At 39.3% G+C, this 12,559-nt stretch overlaps 1 protein-coding gene across 3 annotated transcripts in view; it reads left to right on the forward strand.

Moving 5' to 3' along the window:
- Positions 1-12,559, forward strand: part of myripa (myosin VIIA and Rab interacting protein a) — a 39,633-nt gene that overhangs the window by 8,609 nt on the left and 18,465 nt on the right. For all 3 annotated transcript variants that reach the window (XM_084732647.1, XM_084732649.1, XM_084732648.1), the window contains exons 3-4: positions 7,257-7,478; positions 12,291-12,427. In XM_084732647.1, the coding sequence (XP_084588773.1) occupies positions 7,257-7,478; positions 12,291-12,427 (359 nt within the window). The remainder of the gene's footprint in view (positions 1-7,256; positions 7,479-12,290; positions 12,428-12,559) is intronic.

Raw genomic sequence — 12,559 nt, forward strand, 5'->3', positions numbered from 1 at the left:
GACAACTAAAGGAGAGCTCTTTTCCTCTTTTTGTTTTTGTCTGTTGTTATGGCTTAAATTTTGTTTTTCCTTTCTGCCTTCTTGAGTGTCCTTACGTCATTGTTTTGTGATTTTATGTGACTATAACCTGTGATGATATTGATGTGGCACAAACATCAGACTGTGTTTATCTTGTTGAGTCTTCAGCGAAAAATACACTTTATCAGGAAAAAGCCACAGGAGCCGGGTCACTGCCACCACACCTGATGATCTGGGGGACTGCTGGCATGTGTTTCTCTGTCGTGCCACCCGCCCACACACACAGACACAGCCTGGCACCTCCGGTGTGTACACGCATGCAGAGCTTTAGCGTGGATGTTAATCCTGGCTGATTGGGAAAGGAAGCCTGTGGAAGTGAAGTTGTGGTCAGTGTTACAGGAAAAAGCAGAAAATGATGAGACAAAGAGACATGGTTTAATGCATTTGTTGAATCCTTGGAAATTTCTTCTCTCATAAGAATGTGAACTAAATGAATCTCATCATTTTTATTTTCAGTGACAGATCTATTGGATTTAATTTTTTATTAACAATTTAATATCAGAATTTCCATTTCAAAAGTCATTATATGACAGTCACTGTCCAATCCAATCAATAACATCCCACAGCAAAAACAACAATAATGACAAATTTCAATTATTTCAAAATTATATATTATATATTTTTTGTATTTTATTAATATGCCTATTTCATAATATCATATTTATTTGACATTATTTATTAGGTGAGAGGGAAAAAATCGTTGCATACTGTTGAGATATTTTGTATGGCAATATTGTATTGATACATGGACACCAAGTGACCAAGTGTTGATGATTTATTACTATATAGATCATTAATATTGGAGATAGGAATTAAACTTTTTCATTCAATAATATTAATAAAATCACTTGCTTTTTCAGTCTACTAGATGATGCTGAGTTTTTTTTACTGCTGAGGTTAGCAGAGGTCATAGTGATCGGGACGTTTGTCTGACAGTGTTAGTCAGCTGGATTGTTTGATAGTCATTTGACGTTTTGCTGCAATAAAAATGTCTGAAGTGAGATGAACAGACTGAAAACTTGTTAGAAAAATCAGATCTGTACAGAGTTTTCTTTGGGGACATAATTTGCATTTGAATATGGTATTATATTGCAATATATGGTATCACAATACTGAGCATATCCCAAAATGTTTAAATTGCAATAATAACTTCCTTATCATGATATTATTGAATTGTGGGGGCTCCTACCAATCACAGCACAACAGGCTGGCACCATACAGATATTATAATAGTTTTCTGTGTATGTTTTTTGTGAGTATCATAAAGGGAACGACAACTAACATCTCATTAAACAACCCCATGTTGTAAAATGATCAGTATGTAAATTAACCAAAAAGTAGGCTACATACAGAAATACTTAAAACAGTTGGTCTGGCCTATAACTGGGCTGATAGCCAATCAGACTTGAGGATAATGGAGTAGCATCTGGGGTGACCTATCTGATTTCAGGGGTCGCCAGTGCCCCTCCAGGCCCTCCCTCTAGAAATGCCCCTGGACCAAAGGGGCCGGGGCCCCTGTAACAGTGAGTTTTGACCTCTGCCCCTCCAGTAGCCTACAATAATGATAAAACTATATCTTCCTTACAGTGATATGGTGCTGACTTACCTTGCAAGGCTGCTGGATTTGTGAGATCATGTGGGAATCCATCTTGCCAGGCTTCAAAATATCAGTTTGTTTCTTCACCAAAAGTAACTCAGCCAATCAGCGTCCAAGGAGGGACTACTGGTGGCTACGGGTGTAGTTTTAGGTGTGACGAGAGCGACAAGGAATTGACTTGTCATGAACAAACAATGCCGACTCCTGAGCAGGTTAGCATAGATACTATGATAGCATCAGTTATATCAGAACTGAAGAGTATTTCATCATTGAAAGAAGAGCAAAGAATGGCGCATAAGGCTTTTCTCAATGGAAAAGATGTGCTCACTCTTCCCCCGAATGGCTTTGGCAAGAGTTTGATCTGATTGGTTGAAGTTGGCCGGTGTTAAATGTAATGGATTGATGGTTCATCCAATCACCTGCCAAGTGTTTTTTGGAAGTGTGTGCCCTTTTCCAAACTGTCTAAGAACAACTTCCCAGATGGTTCTGTGTTACAAACCATCTGTCTTGTCAGGCAAGGTGCTGACACCATGCTAATGGAACAAATACTGTGACTGAAACAAATACCAATCATGGATTTTATGTTATTTTCTTGTACCTCAATAATTTATGTAGGGAGCTAAAAATGTTAAAGCTCGAACAGAGTTAGTTTCTTTGTCTGTTTTGTCCTGGGTTGACTGTGCCACTCTGACAAAACAACTGGGTTTAGCCTGACCCCTTAGTGAAGCTGGTCTAGAATCACCACATCATGTCTAATAAACAAAACGAATGAATCTGATATGAAAAATCATTTAACACAAAAAAAACATTGCTCACAAAAATGCAAGTACACATTGGTGGACGTCACATCAGCTTATCACCAAGAACCAGACTTTTTGTGAGGATTATTGCAGCTGACACAGCTTGAGCCTCTTCTTGTTTGTTCTGTTTTCATGCCCGAAGCTATAAAGCTACTTTAGATGAGGCTGTGTGAGGACAGCACTAGAGATACAGATACTGTATAGAAGAAGCTGCTGGTGGACATACATGTCTTATGTCTCATACAAATTTGGACAATAGAGAGAGATAATGAATGACTGTTCTTGTATTATCTTCTGTTGTCTGTAGTTCTGTCCTGCTGAGCCAGAGCTGTGTTAACATGGGATCCTAATGTGTGCATGTATTTCTGCATTTTTCTCTACTATGATGCAACTTGCTGTGAATATATCTTACTGTGACTGTGTCTGACTCTGCACAAGTGTGTGTGGTCTTCTCAGAGTTATTTATACCATCCAGTGAGCTTCAGTGTGCTGCAGTGGTGAGAGGGCAGCCATCTCACTGTCAGACAGGCATGAGGGACACTGTTAAATTTTTATAGTTTGGCGTTACAGATAATGTGGCCCAAAAGTTAAATTAATGCTGTCAGAACTGCCCACTTAATGTTCAGGAAAAGTGGCTTTTAAAAAGAGCTAAGCTCAGCCGATTAGTTAAGGATTAATTGAGTAGCCAATCAGCAATTTAACTTGCAACAGTTCTGAAAATTAATCAGTTGTTCCGATCATGTTTTTATGCAGCAGCTGAGAACAGCTGCACTTGCAATTACTTTTTTTAAATTCTGTTATCTCGAGATCACATAGGTGTAGATGGGATCTTGACCACTTGTTTTCTCACCATAAATGTTGTTGTTCTCTTAAGAAATCAGCTTTTATTTTCTCAAGATAATGAAATAATTAAGCCATTATCACCAGAAAACAAGCTTTTTCATATCGCAATAATGAAAAAATGAACTTGTTATCTGACAAATCTCAAGAATTATAGGTTTCATTGATATATAGTGACATATAGGACAATACACATACAATAAAACCACTGAACCAACCATTTTGACTTCGTGGGACATTTAAGGGAATTATGAGGATAATTTTTCACCATGTTTTGTAATATATATAATTAAGTGATTAATAGAGGAAAAACAGAAGGTTAATTGATGAAAATAGTCATTGATTGATGTCCTGATAGTGTGTTATTTAGTTATATTGTCAGTCTTCAATATTTTCAGATTCGTCAGATGAGTTTTAAAGCTATAGCCAAGCATTGAGGTGTTTTCTCACTTTCTATCGCTGGTTTCTACTCTCCATCCAATTCTTTATTTGTCAAGCTTCTTTTTTCCATAAACCACATACAGTACACATCATTTCATTTTAAAATAACCACGTCCTTCTGTCGATTTTCCCTCAAATGAATACAGTAGGTACAAAACCTGTGTGTGACGAATAGGGAATAATGAATTTCATTTCTGCTTTACATTTTGAATTTTAACACCGCAATGAAATCAGCTTTGAAACCCATGGTGGCTCTTTTTTTTCCTGCCTCTGTCCTCATGTTGTCAGACTCCATCAGTCTCCAGCAGTAATCACCTATAAATGATTCAGTCATGGCTGATGCTCCTACAGTCCTGATGTGAAAATAATGGAAACACCAGTTTCCATTCGTCTCCCTCCTGCCTCCATCTCCATCCTGTTTTTCTACTGTTATTTCTTATTCCATCATCTGTAAGCTTCTGTTTGAGACATAGTATGTTTGCCTTATGTGTAGTATTTCTACTCACACAGCATGCTGACAAACTAGCACTACCTGCACATAACTGTTAAAATTTAGCATTTAGTGTGTGAGTGTAGGAGTTCTGTAGTGAGAACAATGTTTTGCTCTCAGTCTTGTTGCTCTACTTTACTCTGTGTTTGCAAAATACAATAACAAATTGAGATTATGATTGTAATCGTTTTAGTATTAGTCTGCTGTTGTGGTCTCCCCACTGCCAACCTGCCAGCCGTTATTGACACCGCCATCACTGCACCGACCGTAGCGCACAAGCCCTGTCATCCCCTGAACCCATACCTCTCCCTCCTCCCCTCTGGCTGTGGATACAAACAGTCTGCAAAAACAAAATTGCTTTAGGAGGAGTTTTGTGCTCTCAGCTATATCTGCTTAAATAGCCTGGACACACTGTAATAGACGTGTGACGTGGTAATGTTCTTGTTTGTTTCTACATTATTTTTTTGCACCAACTTTGTTGTCGTTTTTGGTACCTTAGAATGATCCCTTTATATCTACAGATGACACGGGTCCTTTTTAAGGGCACTATGTTGCACCAAGTTGGCATGTTTCTTGCGTTTCACCTTTTCACGAGTTTCGCGGTTACAGTAGATTCTCCTGCATCCTTGGAAGGGGAGGGTGAGGTGAATTGGTTGCACTATGCAAGCTCACTACTAGATGCCACTACATCCTACACACTGGTCCTTAAATGACTCCTTTAGTCTGTCTCTAGACCTCTGAATCACCAGTTGCAGCTCAGATTTGTTCAGTGATTAAAACAGGACTGATATTGTGCCATTCTAAGCTGTTTCCACTGGTTGACAAAATAGTTGATAGGTCAGTGCTCAGATTGGGGATATCATTGTGCTAAATTCATTTTCTTACATTTTCATGCATGTAGGTTGTTGGCAAGCAAGCCAGCTAACAAGTTCCAAGCATGGATGAGATGGATGCAATTGTGCAAGTTGTTGTCAGTGCGCATAAAGACATAAGTCTTAAAGTCAAAATGAGACAGCATTTACACATAGTCTATCGTCTTAGTTCTGAAGGTATGTCAGAGTAAAACAGAATATTATGGTAGAGAATGACGAGGGGGATTTAAATAAAATCCTTTGACTGAAGGCAGAGCTGTAGAGAACTGTTAGAGGAAGGAGGAAGGCATACTTTATAATCCCTCTTGGGAAAATTCAACTTTTTCTTGTTATTTTACACACACCGGCCTGAAATACACACATGCACAAACAGGACCTTTGCACATGCATCATAGCACATGTTAGATAGTCTAACCCTAATCCTGAGCAGTTAAGGGTTTGGTGCCTTGCACAAAAGTTAAACCAGGTGGTGGCACCTCTCCAGCTACCAGTCCACACTTCACACTGACAGGTCTGTGCTGGACTTGAACTGGCCACTCTCCAAGCCAAGTCCCTACGGACTGAGCAAGTGCCGCCTCCACCCACTCCTTCCTCACTCATGCCGTTAGGAAAGCAGGTGAAGAGAGAGGAGGAGAAATGAATAAATTAGAATATATGCGCACACACTTTAGAAATGTTACCATTTATTCTGACTGATACTATGATGCTATTTTACTGTTTGCTACAATCAGTGAAGTGCTTTTTTATAGACCTTTTTTGTGCCGAGGCCACATTTACTGAGCAAAAAAATGTCATCTTGTGTTGTTGGGTTCTAGAATCTGATTTTCAAGATCATGTAATTTGATTGAAGGCTCCAGGGGCCAGTTGCACCAACAGGACTTATACCTGGTCTTAAGCTAAGTTGATCTTAACTTGGTATTCTAAGTTCAACCTAATAGTCACAACAGTAACACCATTTAGGCACCATCTATCCAGATATACAGCCTCTAGTCAGGGATACCTTTGATTCTGTGCCGCAAACGCTCAAAGGGACAAGTTATTCAACAGAACTGGGAAATGAATAACTTTCAGTCAGCTGTAACATCAGACATAAGAATTAAATACCATTTTCAGAATTTACGTGGACGCCCAAATAATTAAGACTTTGTCACAGTGAGTATATTAAGTTTATCTCAAAATCTCAAAATCTCAAAATTGGTTTTGATTTTGAAAGGAGTATGAGGATGTTGGGGTTGCTGGTTCAACAGTGAAATTAGTTAAAATATTATCTGAACAACCATTTATGTCCTCTGTTATTTCTCTCCAAGTAGACTGCTTCTTATTTGTTATTAGCCTACACTGGACAGCTCAGCTGTCAGCGTTTTCTTCTGCTGGTTATACAGCTCTTGTAACTTTCTTACCTCATGAAAGACCGACTTACCAGTTAGGACCAGCCTTTGTAAAGACCAGCTGGTGCAACCCACTCAGCTAAATCTGGTGAGACTTTTTTCTTTAGCAATAATAAATGTGTATGATACTCTACCATCAGGAGTCATATAGACAGAAAAGCTGCTGCTGTTGTCGAAGAAACCAACTGATGTATTATTCATCACAGCCTCCTCCTTTAACCTTTACATGAGCGCAGCAGGCGGTGTTTTTAAATAAATGTGAGATGATAAATGCTCTGCTTAAATATTAAGACATTTATGCACGAGAATTTTACTTTGGATAAATCTGTGACGGTATTTCATCACCTAGGAATTAATAATTTACATTGAAGGGAGATATTTGCTGCTCTTTTCAATCATCAGTCACCTTTTAAATGATGTTTAGAACATGATGCAATGACCGACTTTGTGAAAGCACTTTAATTTCTGCTCCATTTTCATTAAATTGAGGCAGAGGATCAGTGCGACTGGCTGTGTGTTTACGTGTCTTCATTATATCATCATATTTGACTCACAATTGTTGCCCTATCCACACAGAGGAACTATACCTAACCCCTTCTCCTCCCACTCACTCTCGCACATAAACCCAGCTTTAAATATTCTATCTTTTTTCCCCTCATTTTCCATAACTCACTCTCTCTTCCACACACACAAACACACACACATTCCTGGTCTCACTATCTTCCTCCCTCCCCCTCCTCTTCCCCACAGTGAACTGAAGCAGGAGCTGGACGAGGAGGGCAGTCGCTGCCTCCTGCTGTCACGGCAGAGTTGCTTCAACCGGCGCTGCTGCATCCGCTGCTGCTCGCCCTTCACCTTCCTGCTCAACCCCAAGCGCCAGTGCCACGACTGCCACTACAACGTCTGCAAGGCCTGTCGGGTCTACAACAAGCGGGACAAAGCTTGGCTCTGTTCCGCCTGCCAGAAGAGCAGGTAAGAAGGCGGCAGCGGTGTTGGCGGTAGTGGTGGCGGTAGTAGTGCATTGATTCAGATGGTGCGTGTGTGTGTGTGTGTTTGAAGTCCATGAGGTAAACTTAAAGATGAGAGGCTGACAGTGACGTCAAAGGTTATTAAGGTCTTAACTCTGCTGCTGGAGAGATGGATTTAGTACTTATTACACTCGGCATAGTCACTAAGATACAGGACAGGACGAAGTCTGCTACTGGATGACATATTTGTACTCAGCCTATCACAACATAACAGAGAGACGTATAGGTTGTGATGCTGGAAGAGGTGAAGCAACAATATTCAGCATATTATTTTCAGAAACCTTTAAATGCACCATCCAGAGGTGCATATTTCAAATGGATTACTGTTTTTCCGTATTGCTGCAGTGTAGGGCTGCACATTTAACCAAAATATTATCGAAATAATAATATGGTTAAGTGCAATATCCAAATTGCAGAACCCTGCAGTGTTTTAGCAGAGAAAAACTACGTGACAAACCTTGTTCTCTAGATGTAAAAAACATCTGTTGGTTACCGACCCCAACAAATTTCATATCATCATTATTTTTGTTTTTCGGCAAAGATAAAAAATGTGTGAAAATGAAGGAATCACAGAACGTAATGACATAATACAATTAATGGTACCGGCATACACTGGTAGTTTTTAGTTTTACACTTCATTTTGATAGTTCACCTATAGATAGTTTATAGAGTATTTGTAACATTTTGACACTTTATTAATTGAGATTCAACAATTGAACTCTGTCACTTTATCTGCAGATGGATAAAACTGGTGTCATGCCCCATGTTTCTAAAGCTGGGGTTAAATTAAAAATATCGTATCTCTGGATAATCCCCTTGAGTTGTGTCATCTGCTTGTCAGGGAGCTCTCAGTGCAAACTTTAAGTCGGTCCTGAAAGACATTAATTCGGTTTTGGATATTGGAAAGGTGTGTGGGAGTAGAACGGTTTCAGATGCTGTTCAACCATTACACTAGAACTTTGACTGAAGCACACTGACACCTTTTTACTAACAAATCCTTTGAAACAATCACAACCAACAAAGTGAAACTCTGTCTTTGAGACCTGCCAACATTTAGGTTTCAGGGTTGGGGGTGCAGATAATAACTAAGTAAGTAAATAAATAAATCACTCGGTGTCTCAACTGCCTGTGTGCCAGTGGGAGCTGATATGTTGGCTCGGGTCGGGTTTCCCACCGTGCCCTATATTAAAATCAACTGTACAGACTTTGCAAAAGGTGAGGCCACAGTCCTGGTGACAAGCAGATATAAATGGAAACTGTTCAGTCCAGCTCTGCTTAAATTTGGAGGTGTATTTAGATGTTTGAGGTGGAACACCATCCTGGCGTGTGACGTAGCGCTGAGCAAGTTGGATGGTGGCTTGTTCCCAAACCTTCTCAAATTACAGCTGAACAGTACACTAAAATGTGTTTCTGAAAAAATATTTGAGGTGAGAAGTAGGCAGTGCAGTAACAGAATCTATATTCATATTTGATCAACACTGTCTAGTTTGACATTTTGATCAAAGTGCTGAGTTTTCAAATCTGGACCATTGAAATCTGTTCGATCAGCCAGACGTATCTGCCAGATCAAATGAAACATGAACTTACAGATTTGTGTGGTTCCCAGGCCCAGTCTGTGGCACAGAGGAATATGATCGAGGTTATAGCTTCAGAGACAGTAGTTGTTACTAGAACTGCTGCAACAATTAATCGATTATTAAATTAATCGCCAACTAATCCGACTCCTGATTAATCGGTTTGAGTAAATGTTTAGGGAGAAAAATCAAAATTATCTGATTTCAGCTTCTTAAATTTCAATATTTTTTGATTTCTTCACTCTTCTCTGACAGTAAACTGAATATTTTTGGGTTGTGAGTAAAACAAGACATGTGAGGATGTCATCTTAGGTTGTGGGAAACACTAATTTTTCACCATTTTCTCATTTTTTAAAACAAATAACTATTAATCAATTTAATTGAGAAAATAATCGACTGATTAATAGACTATGGATATAAAATTCATTGTGGTTTTGTCCTTTCATGGGGTTTGTTGGCAACAACAAACATGTAGAATATTGCCACTTATCCAATTACAATATGTGCCTTATATAATATTGTAAATTACAAATATTGTATACTGTAGCCAGAGTACTAAAACCCAGAATCCTAAGTCCATTCTCTATACCCACTTAGTCTGTTGTGGCTCATGGGTGGCTGTGGGCATCCCAGCAGGCACTGGGCAAGAAGGAGGGTACAGTCATCACAATAACAAACACCTGCAGTGAGGGCAATTAACTTTAAATTTCACCTGGGAACTGCAGGAAACCCACACAGGCACCCTTCAAAATCCACACAGAAAGGCTCAAACTCAGTAAGGAGAAAATTCCATCACAGTGTTTCCTTCCATCTGAAGTATCGTCTTAATGATGAAGGCGTCAGTTTTTTAACTTGCTGGATGTGTTTTAGAGGGACAGTTGTCAGGAGAGCTGGTTGAAAAACCTCCCTGACAGTTTCCTGTATCAGGAGAGGCCAGAAACTGGAGGAGTTACCTGAAGATGGGTCACACTTGAAGAGTCTGTGTGTCACCTCCACCTCCTGTCAACACACTCACTGTCCACACACTCACTCAGCTCTCATCACACTGCAGCTCAACCGCGCAGTGAACAGATGGTAACTCATTAAACATGCTGACATGAATATCTCTGCACTACCCTACAGCTGTCATTCCTTAACATTCAATTATATGCTGCTTCATTTTAATCTTAAATGTTTGAACTCTGAGATGAGATGTAAATCTTTCATTCATAAATTAGATCTGCATGAAAGTCCTCTTTGATAACACACCTGTGAAATTAATAAATGACAATGCATACAACTTGTAAGGCTTTAAAGATCTATAGGAGTAACTGAATAGGTTCTCAACTTCTCCTAAATTTGGAGCCGCTGTGTGAATTTTCAAACCATTTTCATTCAAATCTGAACCTGCTATGATGAACATGTTAACAAACATGTTAATTTTTTGCACATCAAGCATTATTATAATTTCTTTGAAGTTGTGTTTTTGTCTGCCGGGTGAATGTAAGCAATATTCACTTTCTTTTAGCTCTTGGTCTCACTAGCTAGTCACTTATTTTGTGTGTTTGTTGTTTGGTGCTAGTGTACTCTGGGTTTCTGCTAATTGTCACCGAAAATTTGGCTCCTTGCTGCAGCCAAAAACAATGCTATGAGAGCAGTAAGAGAATCAAAAGAGTAAAGTTGTGTCTGGGCCGGGAACCAATGAGCAGAAAACCACTATGAAGCCCCGTATAGCCAAGGGGAGCTGCAGATTCAGGTGATAATTCTCTATCGGTTAATCGATTGGTGCCTTGTTGTTTGATACATTATTATTACAAAACCTTCAGTTATTGTTTGTAAAAGATCAAAACTCAGCTAATTTGCTTTATCTGGCCTTTGTGGCGAGAGAGTGCTGATAATGTAAACAAACAACCCCACAGCTATTAGTCGTGATCAGTGCGTGGATGTGCATGACATCTTTCTTTAAATAATCTAAAATAAATTTAAAACTAGTCACGATTACAGCATTCTATTATTTTGTTCCTTTCAAATTGACTTTTAAAACATAATGGTTGCCTGAATTATGTTTGGTGATGTTTGTTTCCAAACATATGTGATATTGCATGTTATCAGTATGTAATAGGGTTGAGCAATGTCTACCAAACTGGCATATGATGATGTCCACAGGTGAAACCGCGCAGATCGATGATGATGCTGTTTTTTGCAGGAAGGTGGGGGGTTAGATGTCCTGTAGTGAAGCTGACTTGCTAGCCGTCTTGCAGCAAGCATCCAGATCAACTCTCACATCTTTGTCAGGTGTCGCGTCTGACATACATCCCTTGTGCCGCATCTTCTTGTCTGCACAACATGTCTGTAACATAGAAGTGTTAAGCTTGAAACAAAGTTAGCTGGCTAGCTATACTGTGGAAGCTCAGGTATGAAATAATAGCAGCACTAACAGCAGCCTGCAGAGAAGAAACACCGTTGCCACTAATGTCACTGAGCGTCTTGGGTTCGCCTAACAGGGCAGGGTTAATAAGAAAATAATAAACAGGGCATGGAGACGTAACATTGCAATGACCAGCATCTGCAGCTTTTTTTTTTCCCTCCCACAAGTAAAACATGGAATGAAACCTCTGCCTTATGGCAACTATGGGAGGTGACACTACCTCAAATACAGAAGCCTGTTATATCACCATGTTAGGATGATAGGGAGCTCAGTGGCTGATGACTGTCAGCCATCGGAGATGGACGAATGCATCATCCAACAGCACAACCCTAGTACATAAAAGTAATTTTTAGGAGATCGGCATGTGTGTCAGTGGGACTGACTGTATTTCATTACTTTTGTTTTACTCCCTTTTTATATATTTTACTGTAATTACAACAAAGTAAGGAAGCTGATATATTAATTATCATATATTGTGATAATAATGTGTCACATATCCTGCATTTTGTATCACTGACATCATATTCCATGGACTAACTAAACATAATCCATGACAATAATCCACTATAATCCATAAACTAACTAAAGATATATTTTATAAAATGTCTTAAGAAAATGCCTGTACAGTTTATCATCTGGCTTTAGCAAGGAAATCAGAGACCAATCACAGCAATGTATTGGTATGAAGATTTATCAGAATTCTTATCAAAGGCTCAAAATAAGATTCATATTGATTAAATGTGTAAACTTACGCTTGTCTCTTTGTCTCTCTCAGGTTGTTGAAGACACAGTCACTGGAGTGGTTCTACAATAATGTGAAGAGACGCTTCAAGAGGTTCGGCAGCGCCAAAGTGCTGAAGACGCTGTACAGGAAGCACCTGGCGGAGCACAGTGCACTTTCAGAACTTACTGGTAAACACTCTGTTCATCAGCTTTGCGGATAAAACCTCATTCTAGTAACTTTGGTGATATGACTAGTTTTTCTTTTTTTTAATTGGTCTCTTGACATTCAGGGTTAACCTTCACTGACAGTTCTTCACTTGT

This window comes from Lutjanus erythropterus, chromosome 12 (genome assembly GCF_056507025.1).
Source record: "Lutjanus erythropterus isolate fLutEry1 chromosome 12, fLutEry1.hap2, whole genome shotgun sequence".
In the NCBI taxonomy this organism is placed as follows: Eukaryota; Metazoa; Chordata; class Actinopteri; order Lutjaniformes; family Lutjanidae; genus Lutjanus; species Lutjanus erythropterus.